Source organism: Capricornis sumatraensis, chromosome 21 (genome assembly GCF_032405125.1).
Source record: "Capricornis sumatraensis isolate serow.1 chromosome 21, serow.2, whole genome shotgun sequence".
NCBI lineage: Eukaryota > Metazoa > Chordata > Mammalia > Artiodactyla > Bovidae > Capricornis > Capricornis sumatraensis.
In genome coordinates this window covers 4868975-4894787 of record NC_091089.1, presented here as the reverse complement: position 1 = coordinate 4894787, position 25813 = coordinate 4868975, and the positions used below count along the sequence as shown (strand labels likewise).

General features: G+C 54.3%; 1 protein-coding gene across 3 annotated transcripts in view; it reads right to left on the bottom strand.

The window, feature by feature from the left end:
- MBP (myelin basic protein) overlaps nt 1-25813 on the bottom strand; it is a 104175-nt gene that overhangs the window by 29661 nt on the left and 48701 nt on the right. For all 3 annotated transcript variants that reach the window (XM_068993614.1, XM_068993615.1, XM_068993616.1), the window contains exon 4: nt 2499-2929. In XM_068993614.1, the coding sequence (XP_068849715.1) occupies nt 2499-2929 (431 nt within the window). The remainder of the gene's footprint in view (nt 1-2498; nt 2930-25813) is intronic.

Below are 25813 nucleotides of genomic sequence, written 5' to 3'. Positions count from 1 at the left end.
GGATACAGCGCTGGCCCTCACAGGGCCCCACTGTCCAGGGACTTGGAAACCTGCTCCTCAAAGGCAACAACTCCGTCTTTCTTTCCTCCCGCAACAAAGGCGAGTGGTCTCCATGAATGCACTTTTCATTTAAGGCTCTCAAAAGAATATGCCTCCTCAAGGAATTTGTGTGTGCTTTCCCTGAATGCCAACTCCCAGCCGCACAAAGGGTGGGTGTGTTGGTGCATTCCCAGGACTGGGGGCGCTGCTCACCCTGGGGCTCCCAACGTGTCCTCAGAGGAGGGGGGCAGGTGACAGACAGCCCCTTTTCCAGGAGCCAAGGGCTCCATTCAGCTTCACATGCTTCAGTCCAAAAGACCTTTCTAGCATCTAATAAGATGAGGGTTCTCCTGGTTTATCAACAGAGCAAAGCAAAAATACAATCAAAACCAAGAAACAAACCCACACCCATAAAAAACCACAGGCTTCTAGGCATTGAAAGTGTATCATTGGGCATAGAGTGTATTATGCTCACACCTCCAGAGTTTAAAAGTGAACAAAATATCCACAGGAAAACAGGTGAGCTGAAAAGTATTTCCAGGAAGCCCCACTGCATATTTTCAGCAAAGATACTGGACAGGAATGTATCCTAGCCAGTGTCTGTTATAAGCAATCACAGATATGATTTTACATTCAAATTCTAATGGATTTCATCGGCATCAAAGGGCAAAGCTGTTCATTTAAAAATCTTCTTTACTCAAGACCCAGGCGTGAACAGAATTGATACTTTAAAAGTACTAAATCAATTATTTCAACACTGTTTTTATTTTTTAAATCCTGTGAAAATGTTTTGATCTAGCTCCTTGATAATCTAGCCAGGCTGGTTTGCGACATGGATGTCCACTTCTGAGGCATCTTTTCTTTGAAAATGTTGAGGAATATGAGACCTTACGCAATCAATGTTGAACTTTTACACAAAGGAAGAAAAACATGTATGTGTAATACAGTCATTTTGAGATACGGTCACAACAATTGAAATGAATGCTTTCACAGTCTGATTTTAGCTTAACCTGTCACCCTGAAATGAAGCTTGTTTTATAAGAGATGCTCTCCAGCTGTTTAGTCTGCCTTTGGGTTAAGCAGCATAGTTTACGGTTTCGAAACTGGTGAGACTGCATGCATGTGGGGTGCTTTGCCTAATAGCAAGACTGGGTTAGGCAGCCAGGATCTGGTGTGGTTGGATAGCATCTCGGCTTGAAATAGCATTAGAGATGGGTCAGCTGACCCACGTTTCAGGGGGAGGTAAGACTGCCCCGAAGTACAGGACGCAGAAGGAAACCATCAGGAAACAAACTCTAGAAGCCGAGAAGGTACACTGAGTTATTCACTAGACCACATGACAGATCTCAGCTCCAAGCAGGTGCCCGAAAACCTCTGTGCAGCTTGACACCATACAGGCGCAGCTGACATCTGTTTGTCTTCAGCAACATCAGGATCGTCAGTCATTTTAAGAACTGTAGCTAGAGACTGAAGCAAATCTGAGCAACTCCTGCGCTCCCAGGGTCCCAGCATCGAGGATGAGACCAGGACATCAAGGGTCTCTGCCCACACTTGGCTCAGAAGCCTCGTGCCTTCCTGGGCCTTTCAGAACAAGCACAGGACACAGCCAGAAGCAAAGGGCATCGTAGGAGTTTTGTGAGCACCCCCAATAAACCAGAGGCTTTTATGGAAAGCCTCACTCTTTCCAAAATCCCCCAGCTATCCAACGCTCTAAAATCAGGTGCCACGCACGCCGTGTGTTTGCTATCTGATTGTCACTTGGGGATTAGCTCTTCAGTGAAACGTCACCTATAAAAGATCTATTCACCATCAAGTGCAGTAGCCACTGCTGCAACCTGGACCACAATAGGAGCAATTTCCTCTTGTGATAACATTTTTATCTACAGAACATTTAAATAATGAAAGCGCAAACTCTATATTCAAACGGAGTAACAAAATCATAGCTTTGATTCACAGACACACTTCATTTATTCCCCTCTGCGACTCAGACAAAAGACAACGTCTGCTCAAGGCGAATTCAAATTTGTCCCAAAGTCCTCAATTGCAGTATTGTTACAAAGCAACATGACGCTAGCGGCACTGAGTCCAAGAACAAATCCGCTTAGCCCCGTGTTGACCCCGGAGCGCGGGAGCAGAAGCGGAACCAGCACTCAAGCCCCCAAAAGCGAGACACAGGAGGCCCCAGCACAGGGCTTCCTTTCTGCGGCGCCCACACCCACGCCACCCCAGAGAGGCACACTCAGAATGTTCTCCATCCCGAACCACGTTCCAACTGCATCCCTGGTGAGCGGGGTGGGAGGAGGGTGGGGACTTCAGAAGCTGAGACCCAGGGGCTTGTAAGCATCTCCAGCAAGACGCTGCGCCTCCTCTCGGGGCTGAGTCCACCCGCGGGGTCCCCTTCCCGCCCCACTCACTGCCCCGGGGACGCCCGTGTCGCGGCTCTACTCCTCGGAGCTCACCTTGCCTGAGCCCCGCTTGGGCGCACCCCTGTCCGAGCCAAAGAAGCGGCCGAGGGAGTCGAGGATGCCCGTGTCTCTGTGTCTGGGGAGGAAGCCGTGCCTGGCGTGGTCCATGGTGCTCGCCGAGGCCAGGTACTTGGATCTCTGGGAGGGTCTCTTCTGGGCCGCCATCGCGTCCACCGCCCCGGGAGCGGCCGCGCTGTCCTCCTGGATGGTCTGGAGCTCGTCTGATTCCGAGGGCCGGTCTTTGAAGGTGTTGTCCTCCCGGCCCGGGGCATCTCGGGAAAAGAGGCGGACCAGGTGGGGGCGGCCCCCCGGGTCAGCTGGGCTGGCCTCGGGCCAGGCATTCTTCGGGTCCGCTGTGCGCTTGGAGTCTGTCACCGCCGCGCCCTGCGAGGGGGCCCCATTGTTCGGGACCACATCTGCCGCTCCTGCAAACAACAGCGAGATGTGAACGCGGCTGTGCAGAGCGGGCCGCGGACAATGCCGCTTTCTTCCCGGCTGGCGAACTGGCCGTCTCCTACAGAATCCACGGAGGGTGTGGGCGCCATGCAGCTCTGTGTGGCCCCTGACCGCCCTGGGAAGGGCCCGCCCTGCCCGAGCCTCTCTCTCGGTGGCGGCTCTGCATCTCAGGGGCCCTGGAGACTGTCTCAGGGCCTCCAGACTGGGCACCAGGCCTCCCCGAGCAAACACAGCCATGCACATCATCGCCCCTGGGTGCTGCCACTCCTGCCCTGGGAGGCTCCAGGGTCCTGGGCACCTTGACGGCACATTTATCACCTAAAAGGCCAGTGGTGCCCAAGCCAAGCGTGTTGCAAGCACGTATTTGGCAAAAGATATTTTTAGTGTTCTCAGTAAAAATGGAACCTCCCACGTCTTTTGCAATTCATGCCTTAAAGAAACGGGGTGTTTAGAATTCTTTGCTTCCCAGAATCCACAAGAGGCCTCTTGCAGGATAGAACTGCTTATTCAGGATATTTTGGTTGAGCTTCTCCTCTGCAAGCAGTGACAATCAGAAAACTTGAGTGGGAAGGGGGTGTCTCGTGTTGCACACCACTTTCCCTTAGCTTTTCACAAAAATACACAGCATTTCTCTTAAGAATGGCAGAACCTCATCTTGCCCTCAATTACCAAGGTGGGTATAATTGAACATTCCTCTCCAAAGTTTATTACTCATCGACAAAAATTGTGGGTATACTCACACTTTCCTGTAACAGCGTCCATCCATCTCACTGCCCAGCAATCTATTCACTGACATTTACCAACAGCATCCACCCACCCACTCATCCACTCATCCATCCATCCATCCACTTATCTACCCATCCATGCACTTATCTACACATCCATCCATCCACCCAGCCTTACCGAGTACCTAGCGAACGTAATGTGCTGCACTAATTCAACAGAAATGTGGTCCTTGTCTCATGAACAGAGATGAGAATGAGCAATATGAGTTGAATAGCGTCCTCTAGATGGTGTGTCCACATCCTAACCCCCAGCGCCCATGGATGTGAACTCTCTGGACCTCTGGTCTTTGCAGATGTTATCAGGTCAAGATGGGGTCACACTATTGTAGGGTGGGCTGTGGCCCAGTGACCGGCGTCCCTGTGAGCAGAGGGCATCTGGATGCAGACACACGGAGGGGAGGCCACGTGGTGCGGAAGCAGGCCGTGGCCTGGTGTGTCCACAACTCAGGGTCTCCAGGACTCAGGGCGGTGGAGGCCCAGGGCAGCCCCTCCCGAGACACCAGGGAGAGCACTGCCCCGCCCACACCCCGTGCAGGTTTCTGGCCTCCAGAGCCGGGACAGGAGAGCTCCCTGCCGTTTCAAGTCCTGTTTGCGGTCATTTGCTGTGGCTGCCGTAGGACACAGACACAGTGTGCGATGTCACGTCGAGTGACGACATAAAAGGAAGCGGGACACGGGCGTCAGGACGACCTAGCGAGGGGACAGTGTGAAAGTGTGGGCCGCTCAGGGACGGGGGGCGGGGGGTGGGGGGCAACGTGCTTCTGCAGAGAAGAATGCCCGGGAGACAGTCCTCGGGAAGGAGCTTGGCGTGTTCACTTGGGGGCAGGTGTGAGGCCTGAGGGAGACAGGCAGCCAGTAGGGGCTGGAAGGGGTGATGGTGGGGCAGGACGCAGTGGGGAAGGTGGGGGCGAGGCTGGCGGGGGGAGGGAAAGGGGGATGGTGCAGGGGGGAGCGGAGGGGAGGACGCTCCAAGAGGCGGGCCGGCCAGCCTGTGCAGGCTGCAGGGGCTGAGATGAATGGATTTTTTTTTTTCTCCTTTTTTCCAGAAGGTGCCCAGAGACAGTCAAGGAACAGGGTGTGGGCAGGAACAGACCTCAAGAGAGAAGACGACTCAGCCTGAGCACAGGTGCGGGTGAGCACAGGTAGGAGGGGCTAAGGCAAGGCAGGGCCAAGGTCGTGTCCGGGGGCGTCCGGAAGGGTCGGCCAGTCTGGGTGATGGTTGCATGGAGGGCCTCTCCTTTCATCACACGTATTCAGGGGAGGCTTTACATCTACAACAACTATTTCCACAATACAGATTACAAAAACTGAATGGTTGCACACTCCTTTAACAAAATCAGAGGGGTCAAGAGACTGTCCCATGGGTGACATTCATTGTGCAGTCAATATATTGACCTATGTTCCCAAAGCGGAGTACGGACATCATAAATGTCTGTCGGACACCAAGTACCAGGCAAACAGCCAGGCCCTGGGGTCCTGGGGTCTCTTTCCTGCTCCCAAGACGGTGCACACAGGTGTCAACTGTGCCTTACGCCAGCCACGCTACAAGCCTTACAAACCCATCACTTAGAGCGTGGCACATCGTTTATGACACTGATTAAATGAACCACACGAAAGCACTCATATCTATGACATATCAGGCCCTCACCACCTCGCACCGTCCTGAGAAAGCACCCTGCAGAATGCTGTGGCCGGCACCAGGCTGTAGATTTTTACAGGGACGCAGAGCTAATTTATAGGTTGCAACAGAAAGGGTCTGCTTTTCTCGCTGTGCTTTAGATTCTGTGGCTAATATAAATTAATGCAAAAGTGAACGGGAAACAATCGCTATATTATACGTGGTTAAATGCATTAACGAAACACAAGCGCATCTGAATACTAATATTTTTACAACAGTCAGCCTTTGTGTCCCTGAATATGGTTATTTGTGAGGCACAGAGAAGGGCGTTTGTGTCCTGGAAGTTGCTTCTCCCGGGATGCAAGGAGCCCAGGGAGAAGCTAAAATCTGTGGATCCGCAGCATTTTGGGTAAGGACAAGTGCAGTGTTACTTTGTCAGTTCATAACAGCTTTCATCGAAGGGGCAGAGTTCTTATTTAGATGGTAATTCTGGAGCAGAGCTCTGGTGCACAACATGAGTGGCTCGGATCTGGCAGGACCCCAACAGACATTTATAATCCTCTCTCAGTTACTGTTCAGATTCTACAGGAAATTGCAAGAAAATGTCTTAAAAAAAATCACACCTCTGTCTAATGGGTAAACCCACCCCAGGAAACTTAGGGAAGTGCACTTTTGAGGGTGGTGGTGTTAAACTCACAAATGTCTCTGAGAAGCTGAGGACCTAGTAAGTTGGAAGGTGGTTTCTGGGGCACAGACCACACTGCAGACCAGGATGGTGACATCGGGGCAGTGATGACTGTTTGGAGCAACTCATCAGTGTCACACCCCCCGGGGAGGCTTCAGCCCAGGGTCTCGCCGTGACCACCTGGCCTATGGGCCCTTGGCATCCCGCCCCTCCCCTCCCCCACCACCCGCCGCCAGCAGGCCAGGGTCGGAGTCCGTGGTCTCTCCTGGGTTACTCCCGACGCCCCTGACCACATCACCTCTTCCTTTACTTACCCCTGAGCCGAGTTTGCTCACGGCCCTGTTGGGCCCTGCAGCTCATGGAGCGGGAGCTGCTGGGCGCTCAGCTCTGGCGTGACCATGACCTTGACTGTGAGCTTGATGGTTCCCAGGACCAACCCTCCCTCGGCCCTCAGGAGCATCCTCCCCCGCCCTCCAGGACGGGCTGCTCCGGCCTCTCAGTTCTCCCCCAGGCCCCGCGGTGCACCCGGCTCCATGTGCTTGGTCTCCGCCCCCTGTTCCCCCTGACCTTGACACCTGCCCCCCGGCCCCCACCCACTGGGAGGTCTGCTCCAGGCAGCTGGACCGAGCTTCTCTCGACGCAGCTTCTACGCGATCAGCCTCACAGAGGAACCGCCTCAGGTCCACCTAAATTGTTCCCAGCTGGCAGTACCGTCCCTGAAGGTGGGGACCCTGCCAGACTTGTGCCCTCGGGTCACTGGGCTGGCATGAGGTACTGAACCCAGAAGTGCTGTCTCCCAGGCTGGACTCCACCAGCAAGCAACAGAACCCAGACTCCGCTCTCTCTTCTCAGCTGGAAGAACTTAGTTCTCAGCATGGCAGCTGTTCCACCATTTTTAACAGAGAATTTCCTTCCATCCCAAAAGGCTGGATGCCAGGGTCTAGAGAGCTCTGGCTTACAAATGAATTCACCTGCACAACTGAATTCTTTCTGGCCATTTGCGGAGGTTCAGAGAAACCCCTCATCACGGCTCTGAGGTTCCAGATAAAGCCCTTAGCGTCCCTGCCCTGCCTTTCTCCAAGTGCAAAGCTGAGCGCAGGCGCTGGGCGAGCCCCTCACGTGGAGCGCGGCCATCAAGCGGGCTCATCTCCCAGGCCGTTTCAGCCACCTGTGCCCTGCGCTGTCTGCAGCAAACGAGACCATGTGGACGGCACAGGAAGCACCGGCTGCCACGTGTGCAGGGTCAGGACCTGCAAGGTGTCGCCAGGAGGGTCTCCAGAGGCTGACCTTGACCCCCTGCCCACCAGCGAGGGCCCTGAGCCTCCGGTGGTGTCTGTGGTCATGAATAGGGAGGTGGGGCCGCACGCTTGTCCTTGGCACCTTGAGGCTCCTGGAGTGGCACACGCGGGGACTGGGCATGTTGGGGGTCTACCCGGGCTGCCCCTTCCGCAGATGCAGCGTCTGGTGATGGTCCAGGAGGGAAAGCTGAGCTCTCGCTGGAAGCTTTATAAGTGTGACCAGCAACCGTACAGAGCAGGTCGTTTACGAGCCCACTTGCTCAGGTGAGCAAACCGAGGCAGAGCAAGTGTGGCAGGGCTCCACAGAGGAGGGGGTGCTCACTCTGAGGCCCCAACTGCCGGCCACCCCCACTTCTGGGTGCTCCACGTGGGCCCCCACTGCCTTTACCTGGCCCGAGGTTTTGCCTCTCAGGGTGACATTAACTGCAGATGGCCAACAGCTGAGACATTCTGTTTAATAGAGGCACTGACCGGGAGAGATGGGAGGGCTTCCCAGAGCCCAGCCAGGGCCCCCTCTGCAAGCAACAGGGCCCTGGGTCCCCCAGCGCTCTGCAGGGTGGGAGCGGCTGCCTTGCCTCCCCACACACCCACTTCTTGCCCACCCCACAGGCATGCATAACCATCCGCTCACAATTTACTACACCAGCTGTCCTTGGCAGAATGTGCTAATGCCTGTTGAACACTCAGAAAGGCCGAGTTGAGGGATCCTGAAAATCACATTGCAGCTCTGACAGCGGACATGTCACCCTGCAACCACGCGGAAGCTCTGAGTCCTTGCTTGTTTATATAACTGCCACTTACCCATCATCTCACTGTAACCAGAAAATGACATGCATCACATTTTCATACACGATGGTCTCAAATAAACCGTGATGACTCAGTGAGCGCTGTTCTATATTTAAATGACTGTTTTTACCTAGATTGTATACCTTATGCTGTTTTCCATCACACTCCTGGAAATTATATTCCATTGCCGACTTGCATCAAAACCCTATGTGTGAGTGTGTGTGTGCAAATATACAAGAAGCAATACAGGTGCCAAGCCCACCCCAGACCCAGAGGCAGAATGCTCAGGGTGGCCCCCAATCCTGCTCTTTTTTTGACAGGCTGGGGAGGAGTGGCCAGGGAGCCATTCCTTCTCCAAATAACCAGGCTGACCCTTTAACCCAGCACCCCACACGTCCAGTGACACCTGCTGTTCACCCACGCCCCCGTGCCCAGTAACTACGAGGGAAGGTCAGCATCAGAGATGCTGATGACCTTGAGCCCCTGGAGGCGCTGTTGTATCCCACCCTCTGGGCTCTTAGGGAAGGCTGCACCTTCCTCTTCTGCGGAGAGAGCGCTGGTCTGGCTGGGACTCACGGCTTTTCCCAGCTTTGGGCTGACGTGGTGGCGGCTTTGTTCTACCCCCTGGGATCCACTTACAGCCTCCTGAGTCCAGGAGAGGCCAGCCTGAGGATGGCTGTGGCTTCACCTCTGAGTTTGCCTATATCTTCAAACGCCACAGAGGGTGAGATGGTTGGAGGGTATCACCGACCCAATGGATGTGAGTGTGAGGAAGCTTCAGGAGACAGAGAAGGAGAGGGAACCCTGGAGTGCTGCAGTCCACGGGGTTGCAAGGAGTCGGATGCGACTTAGTAACGGCACCACACAGCAGCTCAGGTTCACACGAGGAGGAAGTACACGCGTTTGTCAGAGCAGGACTGTATCCCTCCTCTCACTAGAATAACACACACCTAGAAACCCCCTCTGTGAAGGCGAGTCCGTCTATTAAATTTAACAACAAAATGAAAACCTTCTGTTGACAAGATGTGAGTCATGGTGGCTTCTTTTCACTATAATTAATTTAAAACATTTTAATTCCTGCGATTAGACAGCTTGAAACATAAGACCTAAGGGATCATGCAACTATAATTTCATCAGGGAAGTTTAATAAAATTTCATATTCGCAGCTGACCGGATCTTTAATGAAGCTAGAGACAATAAAAAAGATCATCGCTTAGCTAATTAGAGGTTTTGCCAAGAATACACTTTAAAACTGCATGGTAGAGGCTTAGCCCACCACACATCATCATTGCGGGTTCATTCACGCGCATCACTCTCATTTCAAGGGCGGTTCCCCGGCTTCATGGAGCAGTCAAACAGCAAAAATGAAGAGTGAGGTCTTCAGACTGGCCTTTCTAGAACTCTGGGAAGCTTTCACCTTTGCTAAGACACAAAGGTACGTCTCGTCAAATCTGTGGTCTTCCCAGTAGTCATGCATGGCTCTGAGAGTTGGATCATAAAGAAGGCTGAGCACCGAGGAACTGATGCTTTCAAACTGTGCTGCCGGAGAAGACTCTTGAGAATCCCTTGGACAGCAAGGAGATCCAACCAGTCCATCCTAAAGGAAATCAACTCTGAATATTCATTGGAAGGACTATTGCTGAAACTGGAGCTATAATACTTTGGTTACCTGATGTGAAGAACTGAGTCATTGGAAAAGACCCTGATGCTGGGAAAGCTCGAAGGTAGGAGGAGAAGGGGATGACAGAGGATGGGATGGTTGGATGGCATCACTGACTCCATGGACATGAGTTTGAGCAAGCTCCGGGAGATAGACAGAGAAGCCTGGTGTGGTGCAGTCCACAGGGTCTCAAAGAATCAGGCATAACTTAGTGATTGAACAAGACATTAAGAGAAAACAAGAAACTACCATGTACTAGCCTACACAGATGGAGAAGGCAATGGCACCCCACTCCAGTACTCCTGCCTGGGAAGTCCCATGGACGGAGGAGCCTCATAGGCCACAGTCCATGGGGTCGCTAAGAGTCGGACACGACTGAGTGACTTAGCATCAGCAGCAGCAGCCTACACAAAAGGAAGAAAGGGAACTTGGGAAATTACAAGAAAAGAACAAGAAAGGCATCATCTCAGAACAAAAGGGATGCGTTCAGGTCACTTTCTGACCCTCCTGCCAAGAGCCTGCGTCTGTCCACAAGTGCCCTCGCCGCGGGGAGGCTTGTCGTCCAGCCTTGCTGCTGGTCCTCTGGGAAGGGCCTGGACACGCCAGGAAGTCCCAGAGTCCCAACAGCCCTCCCTCCTGCCGTGCAGGAGTCCCAAACCCTGAACTCCACTCTGAACCCACCCTCATTTTGCCACTAACCTCCAGCAGCTTCCCAGAGAGGAGCTTTTGGTACGTATAATATACATGTACTTTCTCCCCATATGACATCCCTCAGATATTTCGATAGAAAATAAAATTTGTTCCTTCATTTTGAGGGCTCAGACTCACTGGTTGTACCTACATTTTTTGCCTTGGTTTTCAAAATAGTAGCTTTAGGTGGCATATCTAATTAAGTTTACAGCCCAGACTGTAACCTGTGATTTTACTTTCTTATTCTAGGGCTTCCCTGATGGCTCAGAGAGTGGAAAATAAAAATAAAAAAGAAAGAAAGAGAAGGGAAAAAAAAGTCTGCCTGTATTGCAGGAGACCAAGGTTTGATCCCTGAGTCAGGAAGATCCCCTGGAGGAGGGCTCGGCAACCCACTCCAGTATTCTTGTCTGGAGAATCCCATAGACAGAGGAGCCTGGCAGGCTACAGTCCATGGGGTCACTTGTTAAATTACAGGAAAAAAAATCCCCAAATCAAAGTCACAACAGAATTGCCTTGCTCAACGTGTGCCCCAGCACAGGCCTCTCTGGCTCAGAACTGTGGGTCTCCACCGTCCGCCCTTTCTCCCCGGTGGGTCTGACACACACAGCGTTCCCACGTGCAGCCCCCTGTGGGCGCCCCATGGAGAGCCCCTCCCCCCCACCGCAGCAGCTCCCTGGTGTCCCTCACGGGGCCTGAGTGCAGGCGTGTGCAGACCATGTCTCAGGAGCTGTTGAGATCCACACAGTTCACATTCGAGCTGCTGGCACCAGGGTTCCCAGGAGCTCAGGCAGTGCTTGGGAGGCCCACTGAGGTCACGGGGACCCTGCCCTCCCATCCCCACCCTGCTGTAATGTCCGTGGTACCCAAGGCAGAAACCACCTGGAGACGGATCACACGGTGACCCTGCGTGGAACAGGCTCCCCCCACTTCCTGGGCCAGGGTGGGCACGGGGCTCTGGGGCATTTTCCTCTGAATGCACGAAGGAGGGCTTCAGAGTGGCTGGAGGCCCCTGGCCTGGAGCAGCGGTTTTCTCCTGTACTGATTCGCCATCTGGTCTCCTAGCTCACAGTCGCGTTAGGAAGTGTTCTCCAGAAATGAATCCACAGGCCCCAGTGAACCACAAGGTGCTGCTGTCGTAACGGTTCATACGAATCCTTTGTTTCTCATTAAGAGGACCAGAGTGGAGAAGATGACAGCAGCCGTCACTGTGGAATCCACAAAAGCGCAGGAAATCTTTAGGGACCTGGTCTTCCACTTGCTGTTTTTACACTCATGCTTTACAACTTACACTTTTCCTCCATATTTCCTTCATCAAATATTCTCTTAAAGATTCCCGAGACCACTGACACCCCTGTACAATGCAGGTTAGCACAAAGATCACAGTTCTCTCACTGGGACAGTGACCTGCCGAACGTGTGAACCCTAGGTCAGGTCCCTCAGGGTGGGCAACCTGGATCAGAAGGCGGGGGCGGGGCGGGCCACCTGAAGTCATAGGCTGTTCTTGAGAGCCAAGAAAACCTTATGGGAGACAGAGATGGTGAGGAACCTAACAAGTTATCCCACACTCCAGCCCATTGCAGAAGAGATATTCAGTTCACTTCAGTTCAGTCACTCAGTCGTGTCCGACTCTTTGCGACCCCATGAATCGCAGCATGCCAGGCCTCCCTGTCCATCACCAACTCCTGGAGTTCACTCAGACTCACGTCCATCAAGTCAGTGATGCCATCCAGCCATCTCATCCTCGGTCGTCCCCTTCTCCTGCCCCCAATGCCTCCCAGCATCAAAGTCTTTTCCAGTGAGTCAACTCTTCGCATGAGGTGGCTAAAGTACTGGAGTTTCAGCTTCAGCATCATTCCCTCCAAAGAAATCCCAGGGCTGATCTCCTTCAGAATGGGCTGGTTGGATCTCCTTGCAGTCCAAGGGACTCTCAAGAGTCTTCTCCAACACCACAGTTCAAAACCATCAATTCTTCGGCGCTTAGCCTTCTTCACAGTCCAACTCTCACATCCATACATGACCACAGGAGAAACCATAGCCTTGACTAGACGGACCTTAGTCGGCAAAGTAATGTCTCTGCTTTTGAATATACTATCTAGGTTGGTCATAACTTTTCTTCCAAGGAGTAAGCGTCTTTTAATTTCATGGGTGTAGTCACCATCTGCAGTGATTTTGGAGCCCTAAAAAATAAAGTCTGATACTGTTTCCACTGTTTCCCCATCTATTTCCCATGAAGTGATGGGACCAGATGCCATGATCTTCGTTTTCTGAATGTTGAGCTTTAAGCCAACTTTTTCACTCTCTACTTTCGCTTTCATCAAGAGGCTTTTTAGTTCCTCTTCACTTTCTGATCCCCCAAAACCAAGAGAAGGTGACTAGGTTTCCCACAGTCCAGAAAAAACCAAGCAGAAGCTGAGAAATCGAAACTGATGGACCACATGACTTCTTCAAGTGGTCTTTATAAATTTTGATTCTCCACTGGCTTCAAGTGGTGGGAGGATGGGTTGGACGTGCTGTTGCAGGAGTCTCACTGCAGAGCTTTGTGGATGAGCAGTCCCACCCCCAGACCTCCCACTCCAGCCCAGCAGGGACCACTCAGAACCCCAGCCTCCTTCCTCAGGCGTCTGTCCCTCCAGAACAGAGTCCAGGGAAGCGACTGTAAAGGAGGCAGACGTGGTTTCATCTGGTGGACCTGGGCCCTGGCCAGATGACGGTTGATGGTGCGAAACTACTCAAATGTCCCGGTCACTTTGCTCTGAGTGGGGCTAACATCCGGCCTGCTGATACACGCGATCCAACAGAAGAACACAAGAAAGCATCCTGCCCACCCCGCCTGTGGGTCGCCAGCCCCTCTCCATCCTGGTGGGAGTGGAGGCACCGCCCTGGCCGCCAGGCGTGGGGCCTGCTGGGCTTGGGTTAAACACAGATGCCACGCCCTTTCGCCCTGAGATGGGCCCCCAGGTGCTGGCCTCACAGAGCAGCCCATGGGCTCTGCCTGAGAGACTGCCAGGCTGTACCGGAGCTCAGGCCAGGCACTCATTTCCTGTCCTGCCAGGGGCTGCCTTAAACTGATGGCCACAAACCAGGCTGTGAGGAGGAGGCCTTGGACAGAACCTCAGGTGAAAACGACGGGGACAAGCGTGCGGTCCAGATGGATGAAGGGCAGGAGGGAGCTGCTCCTCACAGGCAGCAGACAAGTGTGGCCGGCCGCCCACGTGAGCAGGCGGGCCCAGGCACCTGTGTGTCTCTGATGGGACCAGGCCGCTCCTGCAGTGGGGCTGGCAGGGCCTGAGGATCCTGGAATTTGCTAGTGTGGGCCAGGGCGAAGAGGACTCTCCTTGTTTGTGGAATACTTCTGTCCCTGGCACTCGGTGCTCGGGGTCACCAGGGAACAAGAAGGCCCATGGTTGTGGCCGTGGCCGTGCAGGGGCAGACTCTGCTTCTATGAGAGGCACGCGGCCGCCCGCAGAGGTTTCTTGACAACTCCGCCACAAATGCGTCTTATCGGCCCACCCACCTCACACGAATGCCTCCTTTGTGGACATAGAACATACAGTTTTTATTTACTCTAAATAGCTGGCCCCTGGAACCCTCCCACGGCGGGGATGGGGTCACGGGAGAGGGAGCCCCACGCAGAGCTGGAGCAGAAGCGGGCGGTCGGGCTCCTCCCCAAGCCTCCATCGCACGCCCAGCTCCCCAAACCCAGCTGCTGTCAGACAGACTCCGAAGGGCCCGATGTTCACAGGGTTCTGTTCCTCGTGCAGCCTCTGGGGGGGCCTCACGGTGACCCTGCGCAGGCGCCAGAGGCTGCAGGAGCCCTGAGAAGGCGACACCATGGGCGCCACTACCGTGTCAGCAGGAGCAGACTAGCCGCCAGACGCACTCCAGCGCGGGCAAGGCGACTGGAGGCGCAGGGTCTGGAGTCTGCTGGGGTCAAAGCCAACAGACTCTGACTGATGGTCCTGCCACCTCCTATGTGACCTTGACCATGTGGTTTAAGCTCCTAAAGCCTTGGGCGTCATTTGCAACACTGAACAGATATGTGGTGCCCCCTCATGCCATTGTTCTGACAACACGCGAGGAGCATAAAACAACATGTTGTTAATGCCAGGGCGTTTTGTTAGTGTTGTTGTTATTTTTATGTTGCAAGACTAGCTTGGGATTACCTTGTGTAAAAACCCATAGTTTTCCATCCACCTACCCAACCATCCATCTGCACATCCAACCATCCACACATCCACTCATCCACCCACCCCTCCATCCACACATCCATCCATCTATCTATCCATCAACCCATCCATCCACTCATCCACCCACCCCTCCATCCACACATCCATCCATCTATCTATCCATCAACCCATCCATCCACTCATCCACCCACCCATCCATCCACACATCCATCCATCCATCTATCCATCAACTCATCCATCCACTCATCCACACATCCACCTATCCATCCATTCACACATCCACCCACCCGTCCATCCACACATCCATCCATCTATCTATCCATCAACCCATCCATCCACTCATCCACCCACCCATCCATCCACACATCCATCCATCCATCTATCCATCAACTCATCCATCCACTCATCCACACATCCACCTATCCATCCATTCACACATCCACCCACCCGTCCATCCACACATCCATCCATCTATCTATCCATCAACTCATCCATCCACTCATCCACCCACCCATCCATCCACACATCCATCCATCCATCTATCCATCAACTCATCCATCCACTCATCCACACATCCACCTATCCATCCATTCACTCATCCACCCACCCATCCATCCACACATCCATCCATCCATCCATCATCCATCCACACATCCGCTCATCCACCCATCCATCCACACATCCATCCATCCACACATCCATCCATTTATCCATCCATCCATCCATCCACTCATCCATACATCACCCACCCATCCATCCAGGCATTCACTTATCCATCCATCTATCCACCCATCCATGCACACATCCACACAGTCACCCATCCATCCGTCCGTCCATCCATCCACACATCCACACATCTATCGATCCATCCATCCAATATTCATTTCATGCCTGTGTGGGAAGAATGGTAAGAATGGGTCCCAGTCTTCACCCCTCGTATAATCCCTCCTCTCTGAGTGTGTGGAACCCGTGAACATGACAAGGTGTATCTATGGCAAAGCAGAGGTTCCCTGGGACTGTTTCACTAACCACAGGAGCCTTTGGAAGGCAGAGTCTTCTCCATCTGGGGACAGAGACTGAGGCCAGGGAGAGACATCCGGGTACAGGAAGGATGGGGAGCATGTCGCTGGCTTTAGAAACGGAAGGACCACCCAGAGGGTCCAGTGACTGGCCTCCAGGAGCCTAGGGGCCCGGCATCGTCCAAAGCTCACTCTGCAACAATTGATAGGTTTGCTCTCAGGCGTTTCGGTAACTGAGAGCACGATGCCGAGGTCTCCTCTCGGGCACAGATCTGCCCCGCTGCCCTGTCGGTCTCTGGGAGCCGAGGGAACAATGGTGTCAAACGTCTAGCGGCAGAGATGGCAGTGCCTCGCACAACGCCTGCCTTTCACAGGCGCCTCCCAGCACCTCCCAGCGCCAGTCTGATGCCAGCCAGTGTCAGCCACTGCTCTTTTTAAGGATAAAAATAACTTGAACACTCTGCAAGGGAAGAAATGGTCAGCGAAATACTTTAAAAACCCCATCAGGCAATAAGACATGATGTTTCACTTGAAGAAAAGTGATGTAACAGATAAATGGAAATAAAGGAAACATTCCAAGATACCAGTTATAAAAATGGTCTCAGGTAAACTGTCTTTATCTGCTGCTTTAACTGTTCCCAGATACATATTGTTTTAGTTAAGGGTGTGCTAACAGTTTCATGGTTTTTTGCTTTGTTTAGCTCCTTTTTCAGAAATTGTTTTAAAACAATTTATCATGATCACATAATCAAACACCATGTACATTTTATCAAGTATCTGAAGAAACAGAAAATATTCCCTGTCTACTCATGTAGTAAAGGTAGACACTTGAAAATACTTATTTTTGAAAATTCTGAAATTAAACAAAACAGCTGCTTATGATAATCTATATTATGTGGTATAACTTTGAATGATTTGATAATTTCATAAGGAGATTACCATATGCAGAAAGTCAACATTTCCATATCATGAAAATAAATTCATACACATACACCTGGGTGTATTACCAAGTACTGCAAAATTGAAGAAAAATTGATCTCCCTGAATCTCACTGTGACATTTAACATTTTCATCTCAGATACAATTTGGCATCATTTGTTACAAGTCCTGGATTACTTTTGAGGGACCCTGGTTTCTGAGGAATTGGAAGAACAATGAACAGTGCAATCTGCCAGGTGGGGGAGTGGGTCCCACGGAGCCAGGTGCTGTCATTACCTCGCTCACCTCTGATCACCTAGTGTCCTCATCACCTGTGATCTCCCAGGCCAGCACCCTCGCTCACCTGTGGTCACCCAAGGCCAGCACCCGGGCTCACCTGTGATCACCCAAGGCCAGCACCCGGGCTCACCTGTGATCACCCAGGGATGGCACCTGCACTCACCTGTGGTCACCCAGGCCAGCACCTGCACTCACCTGTAGTCACCCAGGCCAGCACCCGTGCTCACCTGTGATCACCCAGACCAGCACCCGGGCTCACCTGTGATCACCCAGACCAGCACCTGGGCTCACCTGTGATCACCCAGGGCCAGCACCCGTGCTCACCTGTGATCACCCAGGGCCAGCACCCATGCTCACCTGTGATCACCCAAGACCAGCACCCTCGCTCACCTGTGATCACCCAAGGACAGCACCCGGGCTCACCTGTGATCACCCAGGGCCAGCACCCATGCTCACCTGTGATCACCCAGGGACAGCACCTGCACTCACCTGTGGTCACCCAGGCCAGCACCCGCGCTCACCTGTAGTCACCCAGGCCAGCACCCGTGCTCACCTGTGATCACCCAGACCAGCACCCGTGCTCACCTGTGATCACCCAGGGCCAGCACCCGTGCTCACCTGTGATCACCCAGGGCCAGCACCCATGCTCACCTGTGATCACCCAAGACCAGCACCCTCGCTCACCTGTGATCACCCAAGGACAGCACCCGGGCTCACCTGTGATCACCCAGGGCCAGCACCCATGCTCACCTGTGATCACCCAAGGACAGCACCCGGGCTCACCTGTGGTCACCCAAGGCCAGCACCCTCGCTCACCTGTGGTCACCCAAGGCCAGCACCCTCGCTCACCTGTGGTCACCCAAGGCCAGCACCCGGGCTCACCTGTGATCACCCAGGCCAGCACCCACACTCACTTGTAGTCACCCAGACCAGCACCTGGGCTCACCTGTGATCACCCAGGCCAGCACCCGGGCTCACCTGTGATCACCCAGGCCAGCACCCACACTCACTTGTAGTCACCCAGGCCAGCACCCACGCTCACCTGTGATCAACCAAGGACAGCACCCGTGCTCACCTGTGATCACCCAGGCCAGCACCTGTGCTCACCTGTACAGCCCAGCACCCACGCTCACCTGTGGTCACTCAGGCCAACACCCATGCTCACCTGTGATCACCCAGCATCCTCATCACCTGTGCTCACCCAGGCCAGCACTGCTCAAGCAGGTCTGGAGCAGGCGGCAATGTCCCTTCTGGCCTGAATCTCTGCATATGTCTAAATGCAGTGCATGAAATGTCATCCTTAGACAGTGGCTGCTAGGGACAAAGCTTTCAATCCCTGTGAATGCTCTGTACATGGCGAAGCAGTGAGCTGTTGCCCCGTGTTGTGGTGTGAGGGGTGTTAGCTCATCTGAGGGCTTTCCAGGGGGACCCTGAGCAGAAGGAGGAGGGACTCGGATCCCCGGGAGCTGATCCATCCACATCTGTCTAGACCCTGTGTTAACATGTGTTACTCTCACGCCCAGACCTTTGGGCCAAGGATCCCACAGGTCAACCAGCACCATTCCTGTGGGGTCCCGGGTCCAGACCCTGCCCAGTCAGCACCCTGGACATTCCCTGACCCTGACTCCCACTACCACCTGGTACCGCTGGTGTCAGGCACACCGAGCTTCCGAATCCCCGGCTCTGCCACTCCTCATGCCACCCTTGTTGCCCTGCAAGCCCCACCCCACCAGGGGGTGAGTCCCCTCCCCTCGCAAGCCCCACCCCGCCAGGGTGAGTTCCCTCCCTGGACACCAGCAGATGCTAACCGCACCTGCTATGCTGCCCAGTTTTAAGTCGAGGTGACGGAGGTGTTTCAGGCTCTTAACCTCGATGAGCTTCCCTGACCCCTCAGGACAAGTTGCCTGCTCCTTGGCCCCATGGATGCTGCAGGGCCAGCATCTCACTGACCCGGGGTGATGCCCAGGGAACCGACAGAGAGGGCAACTGGAGGATGCAGAGAGGGAGGCGAGATCCTGGGACTGCGGTTCCTGTGTGACCCAGGAAATGTCTGGAAATGCAAGTGCGAGGAGCCAGGGCCGGCCCTGCCCTCACAGCTGCTTCCACCTGCGGCTGGCAGCTCTGCAGCCTCATCGCGGATCTACGGCATCCCCCAGGGTCGCCCTCTCTGATCCTCAAGGACAGAGGACCTCGGCGCCCACCCACTGCTGATGAGCCGAAGGCCAAAGGAAAACTTCACGCAGACTCGCCTTTCCACTGAGCTCCAAATGTTGGCCCCCCGCCCCCCGACAGCTCTGCTCACAGCATCCAGCCCCCAGCCCCTGCCGTGCATGGCCTACCGGCCCTAGGCTGCTCAGAGGGGACACCCCATAATGGCCACACTGGTCTGACCCTGCAGGGATGGCTCAGGGAGACCCCAGGACTCATGGAGCCCCCCATAGAGGTCAGCTCTCTACTTGGGACCCTCCCTGGAGTGGGGGGCGGCCTCCATTCCGCTGTGCTGTGCTCACCTCCCGACCCAGCCTGCAGCACCCCCACTGAGGGGGTTCTTGCTCATTCACACCTTAGAAAACCCAGGGATTATGTGCTGTGTCAATAGACAAGATCAGATCTGAAAAGCTAAAATCAAGTTGAACTAAAAGAAGAGAAGAAAAACATTCATTAAAGAGAGTTGTAATTTTTTTCTTTTTAAGTAAATATGCTTTGAAGAAATGGAAATGTCTGTTTCCTTAGCAACGGTGGTTATGATGGTTGTATTTTTGTTGTTGTTGCTGTCATCTTCTGTGTGTGTATGTATGTGTGTGTGTGTGTGTGTAGGTGTTCACACGCACTCCCAAGGTTAAAGGATGCCCTTTGTAACAAGATGCCTCTGGATATATTGATCAGTGGATGAATATGCTCTTGATAATTACAACCGTGGTTTGCTTTCTAAGTAATCAGCTCACGTGCCGGGAGCTAATCTGCTTCTTCTTTCTCACTAGAGAAGGGACACGGCGATGGCTGGAGGAAACAGGTGAGAGCTGGGGACAAAGCAGCCTCTGAGAAGAGTTGGCAGACAGGGGGCCCTGGTCTGGCCTCCCCAACCTCCACACACACAGCAGAGACCACGGACAAGGCAACGCTGAGCACGGCGTTAACTGATCAGCTTTGGCAGCATCTGACTACAGCAAGCTAGCAGCATGGCTTGAGGACAGTCGCCCCGTGCAGATATTTAAATGACAGGTTTCCTAACAGAAAGCGCCCACACCACAACCACTGACCTCCGACCTCTGGGGTCACTTCTGCCAACCTCGGCAGGTTAGAGTGTTCCCATAAGGACTAGGATCACTGAGATAAACAACCACAAAATCCCACACTTTTCAATACGTTCCTTCTTCTGTAGCAAGGCCATCTTCAGTTTAAAAAATTACTTGCATGAATTTAATCTCTTTTTCTATTAGAAAAAGCACAAAGAGTGAAATTGCTTGAGTGATGGCAAGTGGGTGGAAACGGGAGACCCACGGTCCCCAACAACTGCAAGGACTGAAAACAATCACACATTTGTTCTGAGGGAGCAAAGAACACGTTACTAAAAGTATACGGGGCAGGAAGGTACCGCTTGAAAAATCCAGCAGCAGAGTTGAAGCAGGAGTCGGTGGCCAGCGTGTGCACAGATCTAACGTTCGTGTCAGGGACAATACAGCACTTCACTGATACACACTGTTAACAAAATGTGCAAAACACTTAATGATCTGCACATCCAAGTTGCTGGGCCAGATAGCAAGTTAACTATGGATGATAACGTGTGTGTATCTCCTAAATATCACATCTCATTTATACGAAATAAAAATCCAGCGTCTCTTGGTGTCTAGGAGCCTTGGAGCTGTCTGCTAGTGAGGCTGGTGTAATGGCTCCTCCTGAGCGTTTGCAGAGATGGAAACGTGCTTGAGCACGAACAAAACAGCCAGTCCTGCGAGAGCGCGTGAGATCACCCACCACCCTTCTCCCCAGTGCAGAAGACATAAGAGATGCAGCTTCCATCCCTGGGTCGGGAAGATCCCCTAGAAAAGGGCATGGCTACCCAGTATTCTTACATGGAGGATCCCATGGACAGAGGAGCCTGCGGGCTACAGTCCATGGGGTCACAAAGAGTCCAACCGGACTGAGCAACTGAACTGAACGTAACAGCCTCCGTGGGAAAGAGGGAAGGCGCACCCACCCCTCAAGGATCCTGGAGGACGTGGCCCCCCTCCCCCACAGGAGTAAGAACAGACAAGGCCACGGCCACCTCCCGAACTGGCGGGAGGAGGACAGCCGGCCCAGAGAGGCGAACTGGCCCTGTCCCGCTGGTAACTCGGCCTTGAGGAGAAGGGTCTCCAGCTAACCTGGGAATCGGAGGCGACAGCGCCCCAGCCGCACACCAGCTCCTGAGGCCACGTTAGGAGTTCAGGTCGGGTTGGGGTGGAGATTGGACATGGTCCCTTTTCCTGATGGAAACCAAATGTGGTGGTTTCAAGCTGGAGACCTGAGACCCATCAGGCTCACCAGTCACAAGAGTGGCGTGGATGAGGGGAAGGGGCCACGAGGGGGCCACGGGGCTTCTGAGGCCCCGGACCTCGGCTGGACGTGGGGCCGTCCGCCCGCCAGGCCCTCACAGCTGCTATTTGTGCTGGCGCGGCCTGTGTCCCTTTTTGTTCTGGAAATGGTCCCGTTGTCCTTTTGTGAGTCTGATGGCCTCAAGTGACTTTGAGCAGCACATGCTATTCCACAAGCCAGGGCCAGCGGGGGAGCGCCCGGGCAGCCGGCCGGGTGCGGCTGGTCTGCCCGTCTGACCACCAGTGCAAGTCGAGGCACCGCCAGCTTGCCGCGGAACAGGGGGCCTCACTCCCGCCTGGACCACAGTCCCCACGGGGGTCTTGGCGCTGCAGGTCCCCAGGGGGCGTGCTCAGCCATCTCAGCAAACAGGCAGTCACCTGCCCCCGGCCCCGCCCACGTCCAGCCCCCGGCCCCGCCCACGTCCAGCCCACGTCTAGCCCCCCACCCCCACCCCCGCCCCGGCTCCACCCACGTCCGGCCCCGCGGCCGGGTCCAAGTCCGGGCCCACCTCCGGAGCTGCTTGCTCAGCCGCCGCCCAGGGGCAGAACGCCTCAGGAGTAGAGGGCTCAGGCGGGCTGTCACACTGCGGCATCCTCAGTGAAAAGCCGCAGTTTGCAAAGGTGTCTTAGAGAGAGAAGGGGCGGGGGGCGGGGTCCCGGGTCCCACCACCCCTCTGTCATCCACCGGGTGACCGAGCTCCTCCGAGGGCCGCGGGTCAGGCTGTGGGAGGCAGAGGACACACGATATGCCAACCCCCACTGGAGGGCTGCAGCCAGAGCGGGCCCACGGACCCTCAGTGCAAGCGAAGGGCACTTGTCCCCTCTCGCGTCACAGCCCTCGGGTAGAAGCCGTCCACCGCCCTGGAGTCCCTGCGGACAGGGAGCCTACCCTCAGTGGGGTGTCACACAGCTCAAGTCATGACACCAAGCTCTGAGGGCCCGTTTCAGGGCTGACACAGCCCCCGGTCCCCGCGCCGCTCTCTTCTGAGGGGGCTGGTCACCTGGGTGCGGAGGCCTGGGGAAGGGCTGCCCCGGCAAAGGCCCTGAGCTCCAGGGGCCAGGAGCAGGTGGGGGCGGGGCAGGCAGTGCTGGCCTGCAGGGCCCCAGGGGCGTGGAGAGGCTGGGGAGCCTGCGAGCAGGGGCGATGAGGGCAGAGGGGCATGCTGAGGATGGAGGCCGGGCTCCTGGAGGCATCCAGGTGAGCCGGGCTGGCGGCCTGGACCACGTGCCCTGACAGGTGGCAAGTCAGTGCCGGCCAGCCAGCCCAGGTGGCGCTAGTGGTAAAGAACCTGCCGCCAGTGCAGGAGACACGAGAGATTTGGCTTCGATCTCTGGGTGGGGAAGATCCCCTGGAGGAGGGCGTGGAAACCCACTCCAGTATCCTTGCCTGGAGAATCCCATGGAGGAGGAGCCTGGTGGGCTACAGTCCATAGGGTCGCAAAGAGTCAGACACGGCCAAGTGACTTAGCACCCAGCACAGGGAGTAAGTAGGACGAGCTTATGCAGACGCTGGAGGCTGGAGATCAGTGCTCTCGGCATAGAACACACCAGCAACACGGCCCACCCTGTCCCCGCGGGAAAGGGACACAGTAGCGAGCCGGTGCTCAGACTCCTGGAGAGACTCCTGGAGACGTCGGTGAGTTATCGCTATACACTCCTTTCTCTTCTGCTGTTTCCCTCTGATGATTACTTCATCTTTAGGAAAACGAGGCTCAGAGCAGAAAACCCAGAAGAGGGACCCGACTCACAGCCACACCCATTTAATTTAAATATTGTACATGTGATTGAATACCACATTTGTATGTGGACTAGTTAAAGGTCTGGAGAAGGCAATGGCACCCCACTCCCACGATTCAGTGACTTCACTTTCACTTTTCACTTTCATGCATTGGAGAAGGAAATGGCAACTCACTCCAGTGTTCTTGCCTGGAGAATCCCAGGGACGGGGGAGCCTGATAGGCTGCCGTCTATGGGGTTGCACAGAGTCAGATACAACTGAAATGACTTAGCAGCAGCAGCAGCAGTCAGAGGTCATGGGGGCTTCAGGCCGGCCACCCGGATGGATGGGCTGAGGGCCACTGCCTGCCTGGCTCAGCACCTGCCCTGGGCACTGGCCCAGCCTCTTACGGACTGTTTAACTCCGATGACCCCCCACGGCAGCCTGGAGCCCTGCGGTGCTGGGAGCCCCTTCCACATGGGAACCAGAGTCCACAGAGGCGGAGCCCCCCGCCCAGAGGTCTGCTCCACACTCCCAGCCGCTAGGTGATACAGCCTCACTCAAGAAGTAAGATGATCCCAGAAGCCAGGACATTGGTCCAGCAGCTCGTGGTGGAGGCGGCGGAGCAGACCTGACACCCCACAGGCACAAAACAAACCTACGCACACCTTGAGGGCATCACCCGAGCCCCTTGGGGAGCTGTGGGCCTCAGTTCAGTTCAGTTCAGTCTCTCAGTCACATCTGACTCTTTGCGACCCCAAGGACCGCAGCATGCCAGGCCTCCCTGTCCATCACCAACTCCCAGAGTTTACTCAAACTCATGTCCATCGCATCGGTGACGCCATCCAACCATCTCATCCTCTGTTGTCCCCTTCTCCCGCTTTCAATCTTTCCCAGCATCAGAGTCTTTTCCAAAGTGGGGCTTCAGCCAGAAATAAATACAACTGAGAGTGGGGAGAGTGCCCCCAGAGGACTGTCTGGGAACTACAAGGAGAAACTAGTACTTTAAAGACCGCGGGCTTCACAGGTGGCTCCGTGGTAGAGGACCCGCCTGGCAATGCAGGAGACCCTGGTTTGATCCCTGGGTTGGGAAGGAAGATTCCTTGAAGAAGGGCATGGCAACCTGCTCCAGTATTCTTGCCTGGAGAATCCCATGGCCAGAGGAGCCTGGCAGGCGATAGTTCCTGGGGTTGCCAAGAGTTGAACACAACCGAGTACTTTAGAGACACAAGGTATCATCTTATTCAGGCAAATGCACAGAGAAGTGATACCCTAGGATGTTTCACTGCTCTAACAAATCTGTCAAATGAGCGCTGCCTCCTTCCCTAAGGACCGTCCCGGACAAGCCCCTGTTCTCCTGGTGGGGCTCAGAGCAGGGCGGGTCCCTGGGCTGCCATCCTGTGTCTCCCGCCTCCTCTGTCTTCCCTGTCCTGGCAGTCAGACTCTCATGGACACAGTGAGCCAGTGGACAGGATGATTTCTAACACTCCTTCAAGTTCTCTGCTTGTAACTTTGATTCCATGGTTTCTATCCACCCAGGAGGTGCACTCACAGGATCCTATTCTATTCTGTCTAGGTATGAAGTAAAGGCCTCAGGCAGCAGCTGGCTCATAATCAGCAGCTCATTAAGGCTGCCCTCAAATATTCCGGGGAAGAGGTTGTGCAGTGATCCTTTCTGAAGGAGTCGGATTCTATCTGGGACGCACTGAGCTGCGTCTGCCAGGCAGGACAGAGTGGCTCCCTCACCTGCAGCTGTTACTGAACCGAGATAGAATTTTAGATCAGTAATGACTGCTGCTTACGGATTTATAACTCAATCTGATCATCACAGCATATTAAGTATCATTTAAATAGCATCTCAAAAAGATTTCCTTGTGGAAGGTTCTTGGAAATTTAAAAAAAAAAAGCAACTTTTTTTTTTTTAATGCTACATGAAGATTCTCAGGGCAATATCTGTCTGTGGCAGAGTACCTTCCAAACTTGGCTGGGCGTTATCTCAGGCCACACAGAGCTCACAGGTCCTCCCCATCCAGTGGGGAGCCTGCTTCCGCTTGCCATGAGCTCTGGCACCAAGGGCACCTCGAGCCTCAAGGAAACTCATTATCCAGTTGATCACTGTTTGCATATGAAACGAACCACCAACATGCCATAAAAATACCTTGAGGTCACTGACTGCCACGTGATCGCCTGTGATAACAATTTAAACAGGAAAACACCTGCGCAGTGTGCTAACTACAGCTCTGCCTCCTTCGAGGAGCACACGCAGACCTCTGTCTGAAAACAACAGCTGTCACTGTGGCAGACGGGGGCGGGGCGCCTGCAAGCCCCTAGGTGTCTGCTTGCTTGTCACTCATGGTGGTTCTGTTGTCACCGCCCCGTGCTGGCGAGGAGGCCGACACACAGACAGATGAGGACGGACACTGCCCCAAACCACACGGCTAGAAGGTGGGGACGGCGAGTCGATGCCGCCTCCCGTGTACAAGGAGAAGCTGATGAGGTCTCACTTCCATCAGGCAGCTGGAAGCTCCAGGTTAAGTGTCAAATTCAACTGCAGCAACTGCTGTACAGTCAGCAAATGTACATGGGGCCTTACTTCATCTCCACCTGATTTTTTTT